The sequence below is a fragment of the Toxorhynchites rutilus genome, chromosome 3 (assembly GCF_029784135.1).
Source record: "Toxorhynchites rutilus septentrionalis strain SRP chromosome 3, ASM2978413v1, whole genome shotgun sequence".
Lineage (NCBI taxonomy): Eukaryota > Metazoa > Arthropoda > Insecta > Diptera > Culicidae > Toxorhynchites > Toxorhynchites rutilus.
Genome location: NC_073746.1, coordinates 231,873,502 through 231,887,518, shown reverse-complemented (window position 1 = coordinate 231,887,518; position 14,017 = coordinate 231,873,502). Strand labels below are relative to the sequence as shown.

General features: G+C 43.1%; 1 protein-coding gene across 1 annotated transcript; it reads left to right on the top strand.

The window, feature by feature from the left end:
* Positions 1-7,323: 7,323 nt before the first annotated feature.
* Positions 7,324-12,180, top strand: LOC129774015 (uncharacterized). Its single transcript, XM_055777703.1, has one exon. It carries the CDS (start codon positions 7,324-7,326, stop codon positions 12,178-12,180), a length of 4,857 nt encoding a protein of 1,618 aa, XP_055633678.1.
* Positions 12,181-14,017: the final 1,837 nt, after the last annotated feature.

The window sequence follows — 14,017 nt, the reverse complement described above, 5'->3', positions numbered from 1 at the left end:
TCATTCGTCTCTAGCCTTGAGAAAGGCCCTTTGAAAACTCTACTCTACTTTACTCCAGCGCTACCACCTCCGCCCTCTTGCCTTAAGAAAGGTACTCGATCCCTCGCCGTCCAGCCCGTCCAGCAACGATGTTGTCCAGTCGGTGTCTACACAAAGAAATAACCGCCGAGTATACCATCGGCCTGGTGTTAAATACACAGTGCATTCAAAAAGTTCCGGGACTATTTTTTAAAACAAAGAACAAACGAGATACTCAAAGGATTAGATATTAGTTTTCTACATATAGGATTTCTCTTTCCACACAAGTTTTTGAACATTTTGAGGTGTCGGAAGGCGCGTTTGAACTGCTCAGCCGGTATGGAGTTCATAATACGCGTCACATTTCATAGAATGTCTATTAAAACCTCTATAATTCATCACGTTCGTTCGTTCGTAGAATGTCTGGAACATCGTCAAAATCGCCCCTTTCATAGCGTTCTTTAGCTTACGAAACAAAAAAAAATCTGCCACACGTTCAGATTTATCTGGAAAGGTACAGGTTTTTTTAGTTATTTTTGCAGGGTTAAGTACGGTACAGAGTACAGATTTTCTTCAAAAAGTACAGATTGGTACAGATTTCGCGTGTGAAATTTTTTACATTCGAAAAAAGCGACATTAAGATACATGACGACATTTACGTCGCAGTATCGCTTGAATCCATTTTAATTCATGATAGTACGCAATCTAGATTCAAAAAAAATTGTATAAGCATTATAAAACACACGAAGGACTTGCAAATGTAAATGTAATACAGTCAACTCTCCCTAACTCGATGTTCTGTAACTCGATATTTTCCCTAACTCGATGGATTTCATGGCACCTTTGATTTATTTTACAAGCATTTTTCTCTCCATAACTCGATACCTCTCTAACTCGATGGTCCCTTGGATATCGAGTTAGGGAGAGTTGACTGTATTTGCAGTAAATAAATTAGTGTTTTTTCATGCCAAATTTCTAAAAGGAATATTTTCGATGGTACAGATTTTTGGACGAAAGAGTACGGATGAGAAAGATTTTTAACCCCTCTGGTACAGATTAAAGTGTGGCAACACTGGTGATTACAATCACCTTTCGTTTGGCTAGAAACTGCGCTACCAAAACCGCGGTGTGCGCGGGCGCATTGTCATGAAGCGAAAACCATTCTCCAGATCGGTACTGGCCCGGCCACGCACCGTATCCGTGCCGATAATCGTTCCAGGACACTTTTGTAGAAGGCCGCATTCACTGTTTACCCTGGAGGCACAAAATATGATGGCGGGTCTCTGCTTCATAATCAAAATTGTGACGCGACAAAAAATCACTGTGTTACTCTTATCAGCCAAAGCTAGCTACTAAATCGAGATAGTGATCCACGGTAGAAACGGTAGTTGGCGGAAAGAAGTTCGCGCTTTGGAGCAGATATAGCGCCACTTCCCGGTTTTAGCGCGCCGTAGTCCCGGAACATTTTTAATGCACTGTGTAAGTTGCAAAAGGTTGCTGACGGAAGTGACAAAGCCTTAATTCGAGTTCAGTGGATTCAGTAAAAGATGTATATGTATGCCAGAAGTAGGAATAAAAAGAATGAAAAGAAACAATCGATTATTACCAAAAGTGATAGCAACGCAATTATATCCAGGGAAAAATTTGATACAGTTTTTTTTTATGGTTCATCCTAATCAATCCTAATGGATTGTAGGACGTATTTTTGTTCAAAGCAAATAATTACAAGAAAAAGTATAGTGAAATGAGATTTGAATTGATAACAAGTTGTAGAACAATATATTTTTATTTAGGCTCAATCTAAGTGGAGAATTTGAACCAATGGATGAGACACTCCCTCCGACTGCCAAGAAGACGTGAAGAAAAACCTATTGTAAGATTTATATACCCACTTGAAACAATACGTTTACTTACACATATAATTGATTATTTCAGCTTCCAGCTGTCCATACGAGACTGCTCTGAGGAAGTTTCTAATTAAGAAAATCCGAACAAAAGATTTTTTTATTTATTGGTGAAATAAGGTTCAGACACGATCAACTTAAAGTGATTTTTCTTCTTTTATATAATTTTTGGGCATTTAATGTTATGATGGAAGTTTCAACCATTATGCAGAGAAGCGTTAAACTTGTTTTCCCTTGTATAACCTATCCCGTTCTCATCAAAAAATCAACTATGGTTTTAACAATTTTACGACTCATGTCTTAAAACATGGGATAATGTAGAAGATTTCGATTGTTATCTGTACAAAACCTCGTTTAGTAATTGGATTCAAATTTTATCTAGTCACAGTTTTAATTTTTTTTTCCAGTCTCTATGAATTGGTCGCGGAAAGCGAACAATAAAAAGCCAGATGAAAGCACGAATACCATGACATTTTTTATCATTAAATACCATTGATATTTTATTTGATGATAATTGTGCATAGAATAAGCAATGGTGCTAATGATTCCACATTAGTGACGGACTTCCCTAAAATTATTTTTACTTTTAATGTTTTATTCGATCATTGAGATTCCTGTTTAATATAAAGACTGCTTGCATCACTGTCCCAATCTGCTCCTTTATACTGTCCGAGTCGTGGTTTCATGTACTTATATTGCATCACAATATACATTCGATGGTTCCCTTATGAAAACTTAACTGTCCACTCAATGTAGTTACTGTTGCTACTGCTGCTGCTTCTGCTGCTGCTACTGTTGATGAAATGCGCTGTATGCAGTAGAATATGATAACAACAGCGTGACAAATAGTGTTACGGTTCGCTGAAACAAGTTTTCCCATCGGCGGCGTGTGTCGGCTTGGCCCCTCGTGGATCATGTACATCCGTACATTCCGCGGCGGGAAGGGCGCAAGTGCCGACACCGGTTCAACAGGAAGCATTTACGAGTGCCACTTTCCAGTACGCCTCCGGGATTACGTTCGGGATCATTTCCTCCTAGCTACCGTCACCTGTTCAATGGAATACATCGCTCGGCAGCAGCGCTGTTGAGAACGAAACGACGAACGGTTCTGATCTGGTAAACCCAACACCAAAACACCCTGCAGTCGTTCGTAGGCGCAGGACATTGAAGCTACGTTGCTTTCGGCCGTTTTCCCCTAATGGTGTGTAGCTCATGGCCATAATTATCGTTTAATTGTCTTGTTGAGTTTAAATCAGCAAATGTCACATTGTGCAGTCGAACATTTGTCGTTTGTACATCGACATACGAAGAGTACACTGAATGTAACGTATCTAGCCCTGGAATATAACGTAGCTTTGCAGAAGAAAATATGAAATCCTGAAACGAGAAAAATACAGTTACAAAATAATGCACTTGGCTGTTACCATAGCTAAAAACGTCAATCATCTTGCAGTGTCTTCATTTCACCACAATTCAGTGCATCCATCCGCTCAAAGGGATTTGTCGAAAAGACGTTCGTTAGTTTATCCCCATCTCTTGCATCCTCTTCTTTTTCGTAAGTGTGCACATATTTCACATGCGGCACAAAATGTTCCCCAACGACATTGCCGTCCTTGCAAGTGCTCTCTGATACATCAAGTTACTGCTATCACTATCAGCAGCCATGAAGTCGCGATTCTCGCTCCCTCCTCCTATTACTATCTCTATCGTATTCGCTACTCGTGATTTCTTTTCGCTGTCCGATAAGAGCTATGTCAATTCCAGCTTTTTATGTTCGAGGACCTCTGTGTACGAAACATATATACAGCCATGCGAGGAGAGGACTACCTAAAAATGAACTTAGGCTTCTTATATAAGTCTTATTTAACTTGCTTTCCTAGGAAAAGGGGTGAGAGGGTGAATTTGTTGCGAGAGAATGACACTAAACACAAAAAGAAAAAAAAATTAAGCGAATTGTGGAATGTTGTAACATTTTCAACGAATGATTGTGCCATTTTTCAAATCTGCTTACCGTCAAAGTCCTCTCGCTCAAATTGGTTTTTTGTCATTATTATTTCATCTGTACAGTTATGAAACAAGTAATCAGTGTTAGACACCGGTTAACCTTATGTGTGACGTCTCTCACCATGATAAGAAATTCATCTCGGACCGAAAGTTTACATTACTAACGGTCAACGCACTGGATTGTGATGTCTGATTGGAGATGGTTTCCAGCGGTAGCAATGCAATTATGAGCGTTGAATAGGCGATGTAAGGGTGGTTCTTGATATTTGAGGAATTATCATGACAGCTATTTATATGTAGTTACCCAAATAATATTCGACTATACAATAACAGATGTTGTACAACCTTTGACTACTGCACGCATGGTGTCCCGAATCAGATGAATGTGGTATGTAGCTTTCGAAATGCTTAACTTATTGCAATCAATAACTCGAAATTTTTACTTAGACTTAGGCCCCTCTAATCTGACACCGACCAATTATCAGTGGATTTTGGGCGTAGATCGAAAAGAAACACCACATAGTCCCACAAAAAATAATCCAACGGTGTTTAATCGCACGATCTTGGATGCCAATTCACGCATAGCCCGCGAGGTCTTTTTAAATCAATTACAAAAAAAGATACAAAGTACAAGGTACCAAAAAAGTCGTTGTTCATAATTGATGAACGACATCATTTTTGAAGAAACATGGACCGATGAATATTTCCAAACCAATACGGACTAAATAAACAATGTAACATTATATACTGAGCTACTCTTGTTTTCTCTCAATAAATAATGTTTAATCATTATATGAAGCTTCAGTCTAAAATAAAAGAGATGATTTTTGGACATTAAAATTTGATGCGGGGTGATTTGGTCCAGTGTGTGTTTCATAAAAAAAAACATACTTATGTTTATGTAAAGTATTTTGGGATAATTTTACAATCAGTAATAATGTTTTGGGATCGATACCAGGTGTTTTGGCCAGATTCCAGACCAGAAAAGTTGGATTGACACCATCTCGAATTCTGCATGAATCATGAAAATCTTTTCTCTGTTGGTCGAGCATTTTCAAACACTTTTGATGCTTGGTCAAAGAAAATCCGAAAATCGATGGCCTGCGTTGCTCTTTCAAGCTCCTCCGTCTTCCAACGTTGTTTATCCATCCTATTTTTGTAATTCAGCGGCATCTGGAATCAATTAGACCAAAGAAAAGTCACAAACCCACAAAAACGTGTCCATATTACCCCACACAACATGCAAAAATTAAAATGCAATTAATTTAATTTATTGTAATCAAACTTACAGTTTCGCTACATCAAATTGTTCCTCTTCTGTAGGCGAACAGAACTTCACTGCACAATACACGAAAAGTTTGTTTAATTAGTGGGAAAAACCTTAAAACCTCTATCGGAATACTCACATTTTTTGACGATCAGAGAGCTTGCTGTGTTTATGCTACCGTTTCCCTCTACTTGTGAAATTTTACCAAAGTTTTTTTTTACTTTAGGTACATACGATTCAACAATTGAAGGAAATGACATTATAAAAAATTCAAGTTGAGCCGTAATTTTTTAGATAAAGGGGTGATCCAAATCACCCCATATGACCAAATCACCTCGTGTTACTCTACGTACTTCGCTAAATTTACTTGATTTTTTCGGTATCTGATATATGACATTGTCAACGAAATAAATTTGAAGAAAATTGTTCATTTTTTCAAAATTTGTGAGTAAATCAGCGTACAGACTCATTGAGAAGAAATTACCTTAATGTTGGAATAAATCCACTTTTTTCGAAGATATTCGTACCGAATGGTTGTCATTTGAAATTATCCATTCTGGCCTTTCACAATTGGAACCGAACAATACAGAAACAATTCGATATGATCGATCATACAGTCATGTCAAAGCAGCGCGATATAGTTGGACACCTACGACATTTCTTCTTACTCTACGATCTGCGCTGGATACAATTTGTCCCTGCAGATCACGATTGTGCTACTGTATCTAACGTTCAGCAGCGGCATATGCTTCTCGTTCTTCCTGCGGTATTTCGCGACACCCGTTCCCGTAACACCCGTAACTAGCTACTGCTTCTATGTGTACATTATTTTCAGTTGGATTGATTCATGATTTATGATTTCATGAGCATTTGGGCTCAATATATCACATATATCAAAAACTTGATTATTTTCAACATTTGTTTGTTTCTTCCATGTAAACATCATGTGAACGGAATTAATGTTGACCCTATTTTTTGTTTACCAATCCAAATATATTAGGTTGGGTAAAAAAAAGTAATCCATTTGTACGCTCCCGTCATCGAATGAGCGTCCCCAGCCCGAAAGGGGTATGGAAAATCCCCTGACCAACACAACCTGCCATCAGCTTAGGACACAATAGAGCCTACAAAACAATACCTCTTGTGCTCGGCTTGGTCAAGCCAAATCGCGTCCGATTTATACCTTTGTATTTAATTTCAATACCGCCAAATAAAATGTTCAGTATTCCTCCAACCTTCACAGTGTACACATCGTACAAAAATATTTGGAGGTTTTCCTTGTTCCCCTGATTTTTATCATCATTCCTCCAGGTCCTTTCGAATCCACTGGCGGAACTGACCCACAGTATTCCCCTTTGGACACCGATTGGATCTCAGCAGAAGCCAGATCGGCTTCAAGGGAATCCACATACAGTCCACTCAACACCAGCTGCAGCAGTCACTCGACAAAGGGAGTCAAGCCGTCGACCTTCAGTGGTGACTGTACATCTGGTCCTTCGAACCGGGAGTAAGGGAGCGTACACGCGGCTCAGACAGCGAACAATAGATACGTTTCTATTGTGAATAAAAACAAAGGAGCACCTTTGTGGTTTCCAACAACGAACTGGATAGCGACAATATGTCCATCAAGCATTCTCCGGTGAAAAAGGTCAATCGACCATCACTGGAAACATCACTCCAAGATGAAGACTCGTTCGCAAGATTTTCTACCCAGGAAATCGGATCTAACACCAAGGTAAAGAAAGGTTATCTTTCGCTTCTTCGACAGCGTGAGCAGGTGAACCAAAAGTTGGTCCGTGTGCAGAAATCCCTATTGGCTGCACAGGGCCAAGTTAGTTTAGCCCAGTTAAAGACATACATGAAGAACATCGACGCAGCCTACTCCGAATTCAGCGGCTTCCATAGCAGAGTAATGGCGTCGATTGACGAGGAATGTGTTCCAGCTCAGGAAGAAATCTATACCAACTTCGAAGAACGTTTCAACGAGGTTTCGACGACCATCGAAGAAATGATGATGGCCTACATCAAAGAGTCCCACTCCCACCACAGATAATCGTCCAGCAACAAGCGCTGCGAGCCCCCTTGCCAAAGTTCGACGGCCAGTATCGAAATTGGCCCAAGTTTAAGGCGATGTTTCTGGACCTGATGGACGCTTCTCGTGACTCCGACGCAGTGAAGCTGTACCATCTGGAGAAGTGCTTGATCGGTGATGCGAAGAATGTAATAGACGCTGCTACCATCCGAGACGGCAACTACGAACATGCGTGGCGTCTTCTCAAAGAGAGATACGACAACAAGCGGCTGATCGTTGACACCCATATCCAAGGCATCAAGAATCTTCCGAAAATGAAGAAGAAATCATCAAAGGAACTGCGAACTCTGCTCGACGAATGTACGCGCCATGTCGAAGGTTTGCGGTTCATGGAGCAGGAGCTAACCGAAGTATCAGAACTATTCGTGGTCAACATCCTGACTGCAGCCTTGGATCGTGAAAGTCGTGAAATCTGGGAGAAGAGTTTAAACAAACGAGAACTCCCGAAATATCAAGACACCATCGATTTCCTTCAAGACTGGTACTTGGTATTGGAGAGGTGCGAGGAAGCCTCATCAATTTCAACTTCGAATACGGTGAAACAGAAAGATTTTGCATTGTTGAAAGGTGCGTCACGAGCGTATCATGCTAGTACATCGCCAGCCAGCGTTACATGTGAGTTGTGCCCCGGACAGCATCTCAACTTCAAGTGCCCCGTGTTTCGCAACATGTCCGTTGCTCAGCGGCACGCCAAAATCAAAGAGGAGAAAGCGTGCTTCAATTGTCTTCGTAAGGGCCACCAAGTCAGTGCCTGTCCGGTCGAAAGAACCTGTGCTAAGTGCGCAGCCAAGCATCACACGTTGCTCCATATCGAAAGGAATCAGCAGTTAACGACAGACACGATCAATCAACCCCGTCAACCAACGGAGATACAGGCTCCAATTCCGTGGCAATCTGTTCCGCCGGTTGGAGAATCTGTTAATGCTTCATGCTCCAGCGCCGTAAGACCAACAAAGCATGTTCTGTTGCTGACAGCCGTGGTCAACGTGTATGATAAGGACGGATCCCAGATCAATTTCTTGTCAGAATTTATGGCGAGAACTCTCGCCGTTACGAAACTTCCTGCTAACATACCAGTAATTGGAATCGGTGGTATCAAATCCCACATTCGACAGAAGGTCATCGTGCAAGTTACCTCTAACTACAGCCTTTTTAACAAGAAGATGGAAATCTTGGTTACGCCCAGAGTTACTGGGTCCGTTCCGTCTACAAATATTGACATCTCCAACTGGCGTATTCCAGCCGGAATGCAGTTAGCGGATCCATTCTTCCAAACCCCGGGAAAGGTGGATAAGTTAATCGGAGCGGAGTTTTTCTTCGAACTCATGATGCAAGGGCAGCTGCATCTCAGCCACAACCTACCATTGCTACAAGAGACCAAATTTGGGTGGATCGTTACCGGAGTCTACGAAGAACAGCCAACAGAAGTCTATTCCAATGTGGCTTCTATGGACGATCTCCATCATACCATCCATCGGTTCTGGGAGATTGAGGATCTCGGCAGCACCCTGCTGCAATCAAACGAACAACAAGAAGTTGAAGATCACTTCCATGATACGTACCGTCGTGACGAGAACGGCAGATTCGTCGTACAGCTTCCTTTCCGTGATTCGGTTGTCGACCTACCTAGCAATCGATCACTCGCCTTGAAACGTTTCTTCCTGCTCGAACGACGCCTGGCACGCCAGCCAGAACTGAAACAGCAATATACTACCTTCATCAAGGAGTACCAGGATCTCGGACACTGCAAGGAAGTCCGAGAATCAGATGATCCACCAGCCAAACAAGTTTACTATCTACCTCATCATGCGGTGCTGAAACCTTCGAGCACCACAACGAAAGTCAGGGTCGTGTTCGATGGCACAGCTAAATCATCGACAAACTATCTCAACGACGTGTTGAAAGTAGGACCAACGGTACAAAGTGACCTGTTTTTAATCGTCCTACGTTTCCGGAAGTATCGGTACGCTTTCACCGCCGACGTCTGCAAAATGTACCGACAAATCCGGGTTGACGAGAGGCAAACCTGTTTCCAGCGAATATTCTGGCGCGACAAACCTACTGAATCCCTGAGGGTGTTAGAATTGACCACCGTCACATACGGGACGGCCTCAGCTGCTTACCTTGCAACCAGATCCCTGAGGCAACTCGCAGAAGACGAAGGGGATAATTATCCAACCGCCAGCAAGGTGGTACAGGATGACTTCTACATCGACGACGTGTTATCTGGTGCGGACACAATCCATGCAGCAATCCAGCTGCAATTTGATTTGCAAGAACTTCTCGCCAGGGGTGCCTTTCCACTGAGGAAATGGTGCTCAAACTCACCGGAAGTACTGCGGAACGTTCCGGAAGAAGATCGTGAGCTGATATTCGACGTAGATGGTTCATCCAGTAACGCATCGATCAAGACACTTGGTCTCCTGTGGGACCCAACACAAGATGATTTCCGGATCGCCGTTTCCAAATTAATTGGTGATAAGCCCATTACCAAGAGGTATGTCTTCAGTGAGATCGCAAAGATGTTTGACCCCCTCGGATTCGTGTCACCTGTGTTAGTGCTAGCTAAGGCGCTGATGCAACGCATTTGGTCGGCCAATTTGGAGTGGGATGATATTTTGGACCCAATTCTCTTCCAAGAGTGGGTTAGAATTCGTGACTCATTGACCGAGCTAAGCACGCTGCGCATTCCCAGGTGCGTAATATCACCCGATACCGTTCGCTGCGACATTCATGGCTTCGCAGATGCATCTGGCAAGGCCTATGGAGCTTGCCTCTATCTTGCTTGTACAACAGCTGATGGAAAAAAATCTGCTCGTTTGCTGTGTAGCAAGTCTAAAATTGCACCGCTCACCGAGATGCCCATCCCAAGGAAGGAGTTGTGCGCTGCTCTCCTGTTAGCTCGACTGTTATCCAAGGTGCTAGCAGCTATAAAATCAACTGTCGACAGTGTTAAGCTCTATTCAGACAGTCAAATCGTGCTAGCCTGGTTGAAGAAGCCACAACAACAATTGGAGGTGTTCCAAAGAAACCGTGTGGTGGAAATCAACCGTCTAACGAAGAGTGAGCAGTGGAGATACGTCCACACCAGTGAAAATCCAGCCGACATCATTTCGAGGGGTCTTTTTCCTGCGGCTCTCAACAGAAATCGGTTATGGTGGGAGGGTCCCTCCTTCCTGACAAGTGAAGATCCCAAAATCGACGATTCTCCGCTCATTTTAATTCCGGATGAAGAGCTTCCGGAAGTCATGGGCGATGCCATCGCCGTACCATCCGTCGCTGCAAGTTTTCTACCGATTTTCGAAAGGTCAAGTGACTTTCGGAGGCTACAAAGGGTAATTGCATTCGTATTAAGATACGTCAGCAACTTACGTCATCCAAAACCAGAACGAAATCTGAAGCCATACTTATCCGTCCCTGAAATAAGAAGTTCGTTAGAATGCATCATCAGGTTAGTTCAATCAATCGAATATCCTGAAGAAATTAGCTGTATTTCCAGGGGAGAAGTTCCCAAAAAACTGGCCAACCTTAGTCCGTTTATGGATGACAAAGGCCTACTCAGAGTCGGAGGTCGCCTCCAAAATTCAAGCCTGCGATACAACTCTAAGCACCAACTGCTTCTACCTCATGGACATCCTGTCGTCGAAGCGCTGGTACGTGCAATACACGTTGAACATCTTCACGTAGGGCCATCTGGACTTCTAGCCATCCTACGGGAGATGTTCTGGATAACGAGGGCGAAGTCAACAGTTAGGAAGGTTTGCCGAAGATGCATAAGCTGCTTCAAGGTCAACTCGAAGGAATCCCATCAGCTAATGGGAAATTTACCACAGAACCGTGTGGTGCCTGCGTTTCCCTTCGAGAACACCGGTGTAGATTACGCTGGTCCTATCACCATCAAGGAAGGGCGATACAAGCCGAAGCATGTAAAGGGGTACATCGCCGTCTTCCTGTGCTTAGCAACGAAGGGAATCCATCTCGAGTTGGTGTCGGACCTGAGCACCGAAGCGTTTTTGGCTGCCATGGATCGATTCGTCAACCGTAGAGGTCTGGTGAAACGGATACTCTCAGACCATGCAACTAATTTCACTGGAGCCTCTAAGGAATTGCATCACCTTTATCAGCTACTGAAGGACGAAACTACACAAGCCAAGATTGTGGAGTTCCTATTATCCAAGGAGATCGAATGGCTTTTCATTCCGCCTAGAGCCACCAATTTTGGTGGCTTGTGGGAGGCCGGGGTGAAGAGCGTGAAAACACACCTCAAGAGGGTCCTCCAGTCAGCCATCCTCACCTTTGAAGAGTTCTACACCGTCTTAACACACATCGAGGCAGTTCTTAATTCGCGCCCGTTGTATGCTCTGTCGGAGGATCCTAACGATCCTTTGCCCATCACCCCAGCGCATCTCATGTTACTAAGACCGCTGGAACCAGTGCCGAAGCCGACACATTTGGATGTGCCAGTACACCGTCTGTCACGGTGGCAATACCTCAATTTTTTGCGCGACCATTTCTGGAAGAGATGGTCTAAGGAGTATTTGTCTACGCTCCAAGCTAGAAGCAAGTGGACAAGAACGCAACCAAACCTACAACCAGATATGATCGTCGTAATCGTCGAAGACAATTCTCCAGCTCAATCGTGGAACCTAGGAAGGATTATCAAGACGTATCCGGGAAGGGATACGATTGTTAGAGTGGCTGACGTCAAAACGGCCACCGGAATTTATCGACGAGCTGCAAGCAAACTTATTCCACTTCCGACCGTGGCCAACGACGAGCTGCTATCCGCCCGGGGAGAATGTACGCTCCCGTCATCGAATGAGCGTCCCCAGCCCGAAAGGGGTATGGAAAATCCCCTGACCAACACAACCTGCCATCAGCTTAGGACACAATAGAGCCTACAAAACAATACCTCTTGTGCTCGGCTTGGTCAAGCCAAATCGCGTCCGATTTATACCTTTGTATTTAATTTCAATACCGCCAAATAAAATGTTCAGTATTCCTCCAACCTTCACAGTGTACACATCGTACAAAAATATTTGGAGGTTTTCCTTGTTCCCCTGATTTTTATCATCATTCCTCCAGGTCCTTTCGAATCCACTGGCGGAACTGACCTACAGTATTCCCCTTTGGACACCGATTGGATCTCAGCAGAAGCCAGATCGGCTTCAAGGGAATCCACATACAGTCCACTCAACACCAGCTGCAGCAGTCACTCGACAAAGGGAGTCAAGCCGTCGACCTTCAGTGGTGACTGTACACCATTATTTTCTCGATAGCTGGCTTTTTTATAGCTGTAACAGGGCCGAATTTTTAATCGTGTGCATGTCACATGGTTATCATATCTATAATTAGCACATTACACACTTGCTATTTGCCAGTATTCCTTCTATACCATTGCACATGGTACATTCACACAGTAGCCATTTAGGCGTAAGAGTATTCTTTCTGTTCTTCCATTATCCAGTTAGACCACCGGACAGCAAAGACAGTTGATTGATCATTGTTGAGTTATTTATAGAACAGCAGCCCGATGTGTCTTGCAGAGCAGAGCAGTTGTATGGATGAATCGATCTTATTTCGACCGTGGATCGATCTCCATCGCTGATGCTTGTTGCGTGGACGTAGTTATTCTGTAACAATACAAAGATGGTTAATGAGGACCCTGTGAGTTTTGAACTCACGATCGATCGCTTACTAAGCGAACGCGCAATCAATGTGCACCCGTGGACGAGTGGTTAGCGTCATACTTAACATGCCGGGGGTTCGGGTTCGATTCCCGTTCTAGTCGGGGGAATTTTTCGTCAAAGAAATTTACACAGAAAGATATAATCAAAGGCATCAATCCATAAAACAAAAAGGGCCATAAATCATGCGGACAGACGTCCAAATTGCCAAAGGCCAATTTCAATTAGCCTCATGAGATATTCTATATCGTCTTTATCGCAGCATCGAATAAGACATAGAAATTTGGTAAAACGCAATTGTCACATCTTATAAAATCTTTGTATTGTAAAGCATAGTTCATCTTAAATCTGGACGCACTGTATATTATACAACAGCGCTCCTAGTGGTCGGATCTAGAATGTTTTGACAGCACTTTGTTTTGGAATGTTTCTTCTATCAGTGCTGAAAATTTCATTACGATTCGTTTTGTTTCAAAAAAGTTAAACGTGATGGAAGCCGCGAAACAAAAATTAATTTTGGACAGCCACGTCAAAAACCCGACGTAGCCAGGTTCAAACATCGCGGAATCGTTGAAAATGGCCAAATCGACCGTGTGCAGCGTTCTCAAACGTCTCCGTGAGATGCATACTATCGATCGGCAGGTTCATACCAAGCGTCATAGTGGAACTAAGGATCGGAAACTGCATTTGAAGGTGTTGAGAACGATCAAGGCAAACCCAGGGCAGTCGGACTGTAACATCGCCAAGAAATTCAATACAAGTTCAAATTCGTTTTTGTCGATAAGTTTGCAAGAAAGTGTTTGATCTGGCAAGGTATTTGCAGCTGCGGACGAATAACCCCGGTTTTTGTGACAAACAAGACCATGGCCTCCAAAATGTACAAGGAGGAGTGCCTGAGAAAACGTATTCTTCCGTACATTAGATCTCACAAAGGACCAGTAAAGTTTTGGCCAGATTTGGTAATCTGCCACTACAGCAAAGAGGTACTACAGTGGTATCGAGACAACGGGGTGGATTTTGTCGAAAAGGACATCAACCCACCCAA

Bases quoted from the DNA above. Each gene is read 5' to 3' on its own strand.
- LOC129774015 (XM_055777703.1), top strand. From the start codon at position 7,324: ATGTTTCTGGACCTGATGGACGCTTCTCGTGACTCCGACGCAGTGAAG.